This window comes from Nannobrachium achirus, assembly GCF_963921795.1.
Source record: "Nannobrachium achirus genome assembly, chromosome: 11".
NCBI lineage: Eukaryota > Metazoa > Chordata > Actinopteri > Myctophiformes > Myctophidae > Nannobrachium > Nannobrachium achirus.
In genome coordinates this window covers 42,382,897-42,394,594 of record NC_137820.1, presented here as the reverse complement: position 1 = coordinate 42,394,594, position 11,698 = coordinate 42,382,897, and the positions used below count along the sequence as shown (strand labels likewise).

The 11,698-nt window shown below is 43.8% G+C and overlaps 1 protein-coding gene across 2 annotated transcripts; it reads right to left on the bottom strand.

The window, feature by feature from the left end:
• Positions 1-2,454: 2,454 nt before the first annotated feature.
• On the bottom strand, positions 2,455-11,114 carry LOC308294600 (uncharacterized protein). 2 transcript variants are annotated; one of them, XM_080737337.1, is made up of 6 exons: positions 10,878-11,114; positions 9,967-10,050; positions 8,895-9,079; positions 7,969-8,340; positions 4,507-4,689; positions 2,455-3,339 (listed from the first exon to the last, which is right to left on the bottom strand). In XM_080737337.1, the coding sequence occupies exons 1-6, from the start codon at positions 10,957-10,959 to the stop codon at positions 2,983-2,985; spliced, it is 1,263 nt and encodes a 420-aa protein (XP_080593463.1). In that variant the 5' UTR covers positions 10,960-11,114; the 3' UTR covers positions 2,455-2,982. The 2 variants fall into 2 exon arrangements, with proteins under 2 accessions (XP_080593463.1, XP_080593464.1); XM_080737338.1 differs by lacking the exon at positions 9,967-10,050.
• Positions 11,115-11,698: the final 584 nt, after the last annotated feature.

Below are 11,698 nucleotides of genomic sequence, written 5' to 3'. Positions count from 1 at the left end.
GGTTTCTTTTTAGTTTATTTTTATTTTTTATTTTTACACAAAAACAAATCTAATCAACTTACAACTTACTCAAGTTAACCAGTAATACTGTGCCTTTTGAACAAACCCTGTAAATAGTGCAAACGATCTCTTGCTATGTTGACACCTATTTAAAGACTCCAGTGGGATCAACACGCTTAAAACACTGATAATCCACAGGTTAAGAGACCATCCAGTGTCACTGCATACACACATACACAACAACACAACTGAAATCACAACGCCACAGCTCCAGCACCGTCACAAAGAGATTTCACCCAAGAAAACTGTGGCGAAGATATTGTAGGGAGTCCATAAGGAAATGCTGAGTCACTTGAAAATCTGCTTTTTCCTCACAGAGGGCAGAGTGTGGTCAATTTACTCTGACGCACATACAGTGTCGCACGCCGAAAATAGCCGATCGCCAAGTTCACAATATCAAGCGTGCAAGCTTATAGATCTGCTATTTTCAGCATGTGACGCCCTGCCGTACGACTAGGCATAAATCGTGCTCCATGCGTGTTTGTCTTCCGTCACATGATATGACAGTGGAAAAACCTTTTTGAGAACAGATTGTCAGGGTACGGATTAGCAGAAAGCAACTCTTAAATTCTATTTTTAATATCTGTAATCTAGAGTTGCAATACAACCTTTGACAGCCCATACCTCTGATTGTATTAAACGTTAAACTCAACAACACTGGGGCTGCACGGAAAGCTTGAATTATCCTCTTTCTATCTGCAAATTTTGTTTCATAAAAATCCACCATAAACATGTTATGAGCTACTTTCTGTCAAGAAATTCTGTGCAGGTGATTATTTTTAAGTGTTGGAGTTTGGAAGCGCTTGTTGGAAATCACTCAACAACAGTACTCGTATCACCAGATTCGAAATTGCACCTAATGCAGGGCACTTAGAAAAAGTAATCACCTGCACAGAATGTATTGACAGAAATGAGCTAAATGTCTACAGTGGATTTTTATGAAACATACTTTGCAGATCGAAAGAGGATAATTCAAGCTTTCCGTACAGCAGCAATGTTGGTGAGTTTAACATTATTTAAATCAATCAGATAGGACTTTTCTGTTTGGATGTATGGGCTGTCAAGGGTTGGTATTGCAACTCTAAATTCCAAATATTAAAAATAGAATCTAAGAGTTGCTTGCGGCTAGGTACGGATCATCACATAGATCAGAAGTATGTGGAATCTATCAACAGCTATACTTGTGCAAAGACCCCTTCCTGTGCAGTATAGCATATAATGTAATCCGGTCGATGGTAGTGTAGCTCCATCGATGAGAAGTCACATTATGTCCCGTTCACTGTTAATGCTGAAATCAGCAGGCAGACAATTTGCAGCTTAGCCTATATTGTAAATGACATCAATAATGTCTCCTGAGATCTCCCAAAAATGTCCTTTCCCCCCTGAAACAAAAGAGAACTACGACTACACTGCCATGGCGCAGCAGGGTGTCTGGTGGCTCAGCCAGTTAGTGCACTGCACCGACGACGACATGCCCCTTGCAAAGACGCGAGAAGAACACAAGTTTGAATTCAGACTCATCTCGCATGTCTCTGTTCTCTCTGACATCGGTTTTCTCTCTCTCTCTCTCTCTCTCTCCCTCTATATAATGTACTATCGAATTAATAAAGCAGAAATTGCCGCACACACACACAAAATAATCTATACACGTTGATGGCACAGAACGTAAGCATACCTGTACAGCCGAGACCATTGCATTTTCATATTGAGCAGCTCTGGGCAACACACTTGTGTGGCCTTTTCAGGGGGCTTAGGGGTTACAGCACTGACCAAATCTACAGGTTAGAAGTAGGAAAATACACAACTTTTTTGTAAATGACTTTCACAATCATCATTGACCCAAAATTGAGACGGTACGATATCCAGTTGGCTAATCTATCAGGGGGAAACAAAACACCATCCCCTCATTTGTCCATAGAAAAATATCTACTGCCATCCATGATAGGGTACAAAAATAAAGACATCCAAGGTAGACAGGCAAAAAGATTCAAGTCTAGGGCTGCAACTATCCCATTATTTTCTTGGCAATTATTCTGTAGATAACTTTTTTGATTAATCGAATAATCTTGAAGCACGTTTTTATTAAAAGATTATAATTATATAATCAATGACTTGATGCGATGAAATTCTAATAGTTTTTCTTATATATGATCAACTGAATTGAATTATCTGATTGAGCATTTACGCAGCATTTCATACATCATCATAAGACGGTGTTGCGCAAAAACGGATGATCTACAAGCTCAGAGCGCTTTGCGATCCGCTGTGAGCTTGTATATCTGCTATTTTTGTAATTTTTTAGAAAAACTGCAAATGTTTGGAATCTTTTTGATAATTTAGTTTCTTCTTACATAAACCTTCTCTTTTGTGTGTGTGTGTGTGGGGGGGGGGGGGTCCCTGGCACAAAAGAAGATGGGGTTCCGGCACGGCCAAATACACATTAATTTGGTGGTCCTTGAAACCACTGGATGAAATCAATTAGTTGGACTTGTCTTGACAGCCCTATAGACCAGTGGTTCTCAACCTTTTCAGGCCGCAACCCCCAAAATAATCATATTTTAACTGGCGACCCCCCACCCTGACAAGCACTAAGAGTTGAGGAATTTCATTTTGTATAACATAGTTCTATTGTGAAAATAGCCGATCAACATGCTCACAACGCCTCGCAAAAACGCCTATTTTCACAATTTCTTTGACAATTTGACCAATGTTTAATTTGTCATTTTAGAGGTATTAAAATGTCCTTAAATTGTCACATTAGACATGTGCAAACACCCTCTGTACACTTAAACTTTACGGTTGGTTTGTTTACTGTATGTTTACATTAAGTTAATCATCTGGGGACCCCCCCCCCCCACTGAAATAATTTGGGGACCCCACCTGGGGGTCCCGACCCACAGGTTGAGAACCACTGCTATAGACTCATGTCCAGGCCACTTTGCGTGAGATGGCCTGCTTGAAGCACTCGGGGTCCACGGCGCCGCCCGGCCGCAGCGCCTTCTCCAGGGCCACCAGGAGGTCCTGGTGAGCCTCCCGGATGTTCAGCGGGTACTTGGCCCGCAGCAGCTCGTAGGCGGCCAGCAGCCGCATGTTCTGCTTCACCATCAGGTACTGGATGACGCAGGTGGGCGCCAGTGAGAAGCCGTCGCGGCAGTGCACCAGCACGCGTTTCCTCTTCTCGGCCGAGGCGTGGATGCACTCGTTGATGTCCTCGAAGCAGCAGCGCCGCCTGGAGGCCTGGAGGCCCTCGCTGGCCAGCAGCACGTCGCCGATGTCCACCTGGAGCAGTGGTGGAATGTGATTAAGTGCGTTTACTCAAGTACTGTGAGTACTGCGACCGCTTAAAGTGCCCATGTCACGCCCCGAAGATTTACATTATAATACAGTAGGTCACATGGTTTTTGTAGAATCGGTTTGAAAAAGCAGATTGATTGACGTTTATTCTACCACGAAAACGAGGAAGTCGCCTCGACTGAAAATGTCCTTTATTACTAAATCTGTGTACCGGTATATAAAAATTATATTACCTCTCATATCTTTAGTTTTAGCAACATTGTCCATGTCAAGTAGTTAAGTGTATTATTATTTGTTGAAATTGCTATCGCCCCCGGAGGTCTGACTGCCCGGGCTTGAAGCTTGGATTCAACCCAGGGAGGAGAGGCTAAATGCGGCTGCATTTAGCGGCTCTCTCTGCTGCCGAAAAGAGCAGATATACCCGGCGTATACGGGTCGCGTTTGCGACACGTTGTGAGCTTGTAGATCTGCTCTGTCACCTGACCACACACACAGACACAGTGTATGAGCGCCCGCGGGAGCTGATCATTCAACATCAACTGCAGATCGCTCCGATGCTTGTAGTGGAAGAGACGCCAGGACATGTGTTCCAGGGCAGGGGAGGAGAATGTTGGACACTCGATACTAATCTCTGACACCTTGGTTGTAGAAGACTTGTAATTTTTTGCGATAATATGCCATGAAGTTGCGGAATCTTTATAATGTTTATGCCTGCAACTGCTGGATAATTTTTTTGTTATATAAATTCGCATTTCCACCCCGGCCAGCTTTCTGTATCGCACACTACATAATGAAATTCACGCCAAAATCTGCCCCTCGCCCCCCAACAACGGATGACCATTAGTACAGTGAATTAATTTGATTGGCTTATTGCATTCCACACAATGATCATAAAAATATTAGCAAATAAAATGTCAGCGGACAATTTTGAGGTGTTTTTACTTTAGTGGCTTATTTCTGATTTTCAGTACTTGTACTTCTACTCCACTACATCTCGGATCTGAATATTGCACTTTTACTCCACTACATTTAATTGAAAACTTTAGTTTCTAGTTACTGATTTTGATCATCATGTTTTAGGGGGGGAAAACAATCATGGCACCCCATCTTTAAGTAGAAAAATTAAACGTGAGTACCCTATCCAACACTGACCTTGAGCCTGGACCAGCTGTGGCGTGCACCTCGCGAACACGTGCACGGGATGAGGCTGAGCGAGGGGCCGGGCTGCTCCCCCGGCAGGCCGCTCATGTCGATGACGCTGTCGATGTTGTTGCGGCACAGCGTGCGCCCGCTGTAGGCTGCGTTCAGGTTGCCCACGTAGATGTAGTCCGTCACCTTGGGGAGCAGGGGTGGAGGGGACCATATGACAATTACATGTCACGATCAGAACGGGTACACATTATTGTGCATCATTATTTTATGCTTTAACTATTGAAAAATAGCAGTTATACAAGCTCACTGCGAGCTTGTAGATCTATTTTTGCAAAATCGTGAAAATTTGAATTTTGACCCGATTCTATAAGTGTCTTTTAAATCATTCTAAGATTTTTTGAAAAACCTATATTTCTATGTCAGCAATCTGGCTATAGCCATCGTCAAAGAAAAGGTCCTTTTCACTTAAATGGAGCTCAGTTAGTCTGTTCTTGAGAGACTACTATGTCAGTGGTTCTCAAACCTTTTCATGTGAAGGACCCCCAAACTGATATTTATTTGGCCACGGACCCCCATCTCAAAATATCTAGTTCCAGGGACCACCCAGAAGCAAAATTTTTGTTACAAACGTTCACTTTGAAAATACATATATTCAAAGATTTGCACACATTTTCATGACTTTTTCAAAAATAGCAGATCTACAAGCTCGCAGCACGGCACTCGGTGCTGCGCTGTGAGCTTGTATATCTGCTATTTTTCACTGGTTAAAGCATTCAATAATTCTAGGCCTAAATGGGTTAACTGTGGCTAGGGGTGGGCGATATGGTGATAAATATTGTTGAGAAGATACAATTTCTGCACGATATGCCGTTTCAGAGATATCGTATACAGTATATCGTGATACAATGAGGGAGCAGAGATTCATTGCAGAATTCATTTAAATCTGCATTTTGGTCTAAATCAGTAGTTCTCAAACTTTAAAATGTCAAGGTCAACCATTAACCAAATTCGGTTTCATTTGTATACTGTCAGATTTACATACTTGTAAGGGTCAATTTAGAACTCCCAAAAGGAACCCATAGAGTCTCCAGACCCCACTTTGAGGACAACTGGTCTAAATGGTCTGTTACTCCTTTTTCTTTTAGTTTTTGTTACCTTGTAGGTGGTTGTACTGTTAAGTAACTTGAAAAATAACCATAAAAACCAACATGAAAAAGGATCATCTATCTTGAAACTGTTTGGAAACATATCATGATATTGTATATTTCCATATCGACCACCCCTAAAGCTTCATACACACCGGCGAATTAGCGAAAGCGATGTGAATAAGCGAACCAAAAAGGCGAAGAATTTGCGATTCGCCCATTTCGGTCCCATCCTCTTTTACAGTACACTTTAAGACATAATAAGACAGAATAAAGCCATAATAAGAAATAATGTGTTGGTAATTAGAACTAATATTATTTTATTAGATAAAAACAAAGATAGAATAGCAGAAAGAGCGAATACATTATCTGGCAGCGGCAGGTACCGCCGCACGACCAGCAGTTCGACCGGCAGTTGCGCTGCATTGCCGCTGATAGAACTGGCGGCCACCGCGCGGACCAGCAGTTCGACCGGCAGTCCCGGCAGTAGGACCGGCGGTCGCCGCACGGAACGGTAGGTAGGACCGGCATCGCTGGTAACTGCCGCGGCAGCCACCACCGCACAGACGGGCAGTTTACCGCTACGGGACCTGCCGGTCCGTGGGGCGGCCGCCGGTCCTACTGCCGGGACTGCTGGTCCTATCGCCGGCGATGCAGTGCGACTGCTGGTCAAACTGCCGGTCGTGCAGCAGTGTCTGCCGCTGCAGCTCCGCGGCAGGTGCCGGTGCCAGATAATGTATTCGCTCTTTCTACTATTCTGTCTTTGTTTCTGTCTAATAAAATATATTAGCTCTAATTACCAACACATTATTTCTTATTATGGCTTTATTCTGTCTTATTCTGTCTTATTATGTCTTAAAGTGTACTGTAAAAGAGGATGGGACCCTATTTCCATCCACACCAAAAAGCGACGCGAATATGCGCATAATATTCGCTTAATTCGCCTAAAAAAGAGGGGGTGGTATCTGCCTGTAGCCACAGGAGAAAGGAGAAGAAAGGAGAGAGAGGAGAGAGGAGAACGGAGAGGGGGAAACAAATAAAACAATGGAAACTACATCCTCAAGTGATGATGACCTGGCCGTGGTTGTTAGCCTATTAAATAAGAAAAGTGTATAGGTCTTCACCGGCGCACACAACCCATCACATCACAGCAGAGCGTTCACCGTTCCCCTCCGCCCATTCTCCTGCATACAGGCAGCTCGCAGCAGCAGCAGTGGTGTAAAGTAACTAAAAGTACATTTACTTGAGTAGCGCCTGTACTTGTAGGTATTTGTACTTGAGTCAAAATTTTCAGTACTTTCCTTCTACTCCACTACATTTCTGATCCTATTGTATTTAATACCCAGCGATTTATTTTAAAACATTAGTCTCTTTGCAGATATAAATTAGCCTACAATAAAACACAGGCCTACATAAACCATGCTTTTACCAGTAGACATTCGAGTAGCCTACTTTTTCCAAGCAGCCACACAGACAAGAGGAAAAGGAGAAAGAAACACCGTTCCCCTCGGCCTCAATGCAAAACAGACGCCTTTTCGCTTTTTCGAAATTCGCGTTTGGTGTGGATGCTTCCATCCATTGACTTTATAAGGTTTTAAACAAAAAGAGAATTATACGCTAATTCGCTATTCGCTAATTCACCCCCGGTGTGTACGGAGCTTAACTGTGGCATATTATTAAGGGTTACAGCACTGGCCAAATCTACAGGTTATAAGTAGGAAAAAACCTTTTTGTAAATGACTTTCAAAATCTTTGGCTAATCAGGGGGAACAAAACACCATCCCCTCATTTTTCCATAGAAAAATATCCACTGCCATGATAGGGTACAAAAATAAAGACATCCAAGGTAGACATAAATTTTTTTTTTATAGTTAAAGCATAAAATAATGGCTTAACTGTGGCAATTTGAGTGTGATTTACTGTAGATATCTAAATCAGTTATGTACCAAATGCGCTCTTTACAGGTCCTGTTTCTTATCAAGTATAGAGGGTTTAAGAATAAGTCGTACTGAATTTGCAGCTCAACAAAAGCGAATTCATCTGCCTAATACCGGTGGCCTAGCGGTCCAGGCAACTACTGTAGGCTCCAATGTAGCCTGACAGCGATTAGCGGGTTCGAATCGAGTCCCATTCTCCCTGTTTGCATGTCTCTACTGTAAAATAAAGCCCAAAAAGCCCCCAAAAATATATTTAAAAAAAATTATTGGTAATTCATCCTTGTGTATATGACAGGACAATTTCACGATAAATGTATATCTGCTCGTTGAGCGTTTATCACGATAAACGACAACAGCGACTGTCGTTCCCAATCCCTTACCTTGGAGATGACGGGCTCGGAGTACTGGAAGTGTTCGTGGCCGCCGGCGGACGGGGGGTCGGAGGGCATGTCGGGGGTCCTCCTGCCGCCTCCTCCCACCCCGGCGGGGCCCGTGGCCGCCCTGCGGCTGTAGTTGCGGAGCTTCTTGGAGCCTGAGCGGGAGGGCGGGTTGGAGTCTGACTCGGAGCTGCTGTTCCAGGGCGGCGAGAACAGGGAGAAGCGGCTGCCGGACGAGCGGCTCTTGCTGAGGGTCTCCACGGGGCTGGACAGCCCCGAGCTGTAGGTGGCGTTGGAGCCTGAGGCGCAGAACAGGGAGGCTCTCTCCAGGGCGCCGGTGCTGCTGGCCGCTCCGGCGCTGTGCGCCTGGGCCATCTGCACGCAGAGGTGGAAAAAGGACTAATATTTTTACTTAAAGGACAACTTTAGTTTTACAACAAGGGTTCATTTACAACAAGGGTTCATATTTTAGATTGTAATTAAAGAATATAAAAGATGAGTGTTAAAATTATTTAATTTACTTCTTTCTATTGTTTTAGAGAGTCTTATTTCAGTGGTTGGGGGCATGCATACAAGTGGCTAAATATGTCATTTTAACAGAATAAGCCCATTCCCAATGAAACCTTTCATGGTTGGATGTGACTTATGCGGGCTAGAAGTGTTACAGTAAATAGCAATAAAGAAACTGCTGGCTTATTGTGTCTAAAAAGACATGTTTAGCCACTTGTACGCATGCCCCCATGCATACACATGCCCCAGATTTTAGCACGGTAAATGCGATAAAACAATAGAACGAGAGAACAATCTAAAATATGAACCCTTGTTGTAAAAAAACAAAGTTGTCCTTTAAAACCCACTAAGACCTGAAAAATACCTAAATTCACACGGCGGGATTCGCCATTACATCTGTGTACATATACTGTACATACCTGGGCTTTCAGGTTGTTCTTCCATTCCTGCGACTCCAGAGCCTTGAAGCGTCCGTTGCTGTCGGAGGACACGGACAGGCAGAGGGGCCGGTGCGCCCTGGGGGGCAGCTGGGGGGTCAGCGCCATCGGGACAGGCCGGTGGTCTGACTGGTCACTCCTTCTCATCATCAGGTTGGGACAGGAGCCTGGATGGATCACACACATTCAGGCCATGACGGACAACATCAACTCAAACGCCCTTTTCCAGCTGGAGGGGAAAGATTCATACAGATTCATACTTCCCAAGTGGACACGCTGTAGACATGGCTGTTTTTTCAGTATTTTACTGGCAAACAAATTGGCATAACTTTCTTGGATGGCAATGGGAAAGACCGTTTTCACATGCCCTCCTTGGCTGCAAAAGTGCTGGTATTGCCTGATAGCGACCACTTTCATTTGTTTATTTTCCAACGGTAAAATACTTTATACTTGCACAGTGACTGTAAGCATGCAAGACTTTAATCCATCAAAATGACAGAGGATAAGCGAAAGGTTTCCTCAAATCCTTTTTCTCTCAGGTTAACAGGTGGAGTTGGCAGATCTGTTTATCCAGCTGTTTCCGCGATAATTTACTGTAGGATTATTTGTGGGACACTTACGGAGAACAGAAGATATACAAGCTCACGTTGCGTCGCCGATGCAACAGTTGTGAGCTAGTAGATCATTCTCGGCTGCGACACCGGAAACTGCCGCACACCTTCTGCGCAATGCACGATGGGACGTTGGAAACTTGTGGATAGCCTTAAATGTATAGTTGCCGCTTGTAATTGTTGATGACATTAATATGTTAATATTCTATGCCATGTTGGGGAACTGATTACATAGGACCACAATGGAAACAAGTCCCCAAGACTTTTTTGTGTTATCCTTTCAGCCTTAATGTCTGACTGTACCACGTGCTGTTTACATTTCAGACTAATAAAGCAGTCAATCAATCAATATACCAGATGCCAAAATGGAGGAGGCCTTACTGCCAAAATGTGTATAGTGATTTAGAGCTCGAGGTGAGACACCATTAAAACATGGAACTTACCAGCGCATTCTGAGCGAGTGATGGACTGTATGTGTAAAGTATTGTTGTGGTTATTGAATGCCTTGAGCAGATTCTTCCCAGTACCTGTGTGAATCAATGAGACGTTTATTTTCATTACTTTGCTGAGTAACAATTGACAATGAATTTAGGCATTTAGCAGATGCTCTTAATCCAGAGCGATTTACAGTAAGCAAGGTAAACACTAATGCATCAAATAGATAGTCATAGTCATCTAGAAATATAGGTAAAATTTAAACCAGTGGTTCCCAAACTTTTTCAAGTCAAGGACCCCCAAATTGACACTTATTAGCCGGCGGAACCCCTTTTGAAAAGATATGCCAGAGACCCCCATAAGAGAAGATTTTTATGGCTCTAGCAGTGATTCCCAACCATTTTAATTTCCCCAGGACCCCCAGTTTGACATGCATTAGGCTACAGAGTAAACCCCCATTTAATAGTATTTTCTATCTCTGAGACTACCAATTTATATAGTAAATTCAATGTTAAATGAACTCTGAGTGTACACTCTTTAGTTACAGACCCATAAGAGTCCATTTGGTTCCTAACTGCCATTTAGCTGGGGACCCCCTGGAACTCCCTGAAGGACACATGGGGGTCCCCGGACCCCACTTTGAGAACCAATTGTCTAAAACAGTATACTAACATTAGTATTGGCTATTGATTACCTTGGCTTGGAGGCCACTGATAAATGTAACAAACCAGTGGTTATCACTGGCTCCATTGTATTATATTTGTATCTATAGTTCATTTATTAGGGCCTGTGTGTGGCCTAATCATAATGCATCCAAGCTGGGGGGAGGGGGGATCCTTGAAAATAAAATAAAAAGTTCTGACTCATAATAATTATGGAGGTGGGGGAAAAGCGAAGGGAAAAAAAACACAAAGCTTACCAATCCTGCCATTCTTCTGCAGCTTGGAGGAGCCCTTTTTATCCAGCAGTTTGTTGTTCCATGATTCCTCCACGGTGTCCATGATCTGCTGCCTCCTGCTGACAGAGGCACAGGCAGCGGCCCGCCATGTTAACAGCACTTCATCATCAGCTCCATCAAGGCAGACGGTGTGTTTATTACAGCATTATTACACACACACACACAGCTGTGCTGTGCAGGCTAGCCGTTAGCCACGGTCCGCTAGCTGAGCCAGGACTGTTCTCTCACTGCCTCTCACTCTCTCTGTTTTCAGCCAGTGTTGCCAGGTTTTGCGAGAGAACGAGAAACAAGCAACCAGGTCTTGGAAAGCAAGCCCAAAAGAACAAAATGACTAGGCCAGTGGTTCTAAATCTTTTTCATTAAGGACCGCCAAATTGACACTTATCAGCCCGCGGACCCCCATTTGAAAAGATATGCCAGGGACTGAGGGACCGTCAGCAGTGATTTTCAACCATTTTAATTTCAAGGACCCTCAGTTGTTTAATGGTATTTCTATCTCAAATGGACCCATATAGGTATGTAAATAACATACCCACTAGTAAGACGCTTCATGGCGACATGCCCTAAAGGGCGAGGTTGTGCAAATTCTTGGCCATAGCTGGCCAGTGATGTAGGCCAGGACCATGTTACCCTTAATTAATGGAGAGACAAACCCATAGAACCACAGTGTCAGGCGTTAAGGATAGCCCAGAGCGTTCTATATGAGAGTGGCGTCACGCTTTGAACTCGCCGCAGACCGGAAGTGGCTTCGCATGGAGCCGTTCTCATTCCTAGCGAGCCTC

Bases quoted from the DNA above. Each gene is read 5' to 3' on its own strand.
- LOC308294600 (XM_080737337.1), bottom strand. From the start codon at position 10,959: ATGGACACCGTGGAGGAATCATGGAACAACAAACTGCTGGATAAAAAG. The intron at 8,341-8,894 runs GTATGTACAGTA...CTCTGCGTGCAG, and splicing joins AGAACAACCTGAAAGCCCAG to ATGGCCCAGGCGCACAGCGC. The intron at 4,690-7,968 runs GTAAGGGATTGG...CTGCTCCCCAAG, and splicing joins CCGAGCCCGTCATCTCCAAG to GTGACGGACTACATCTACGT.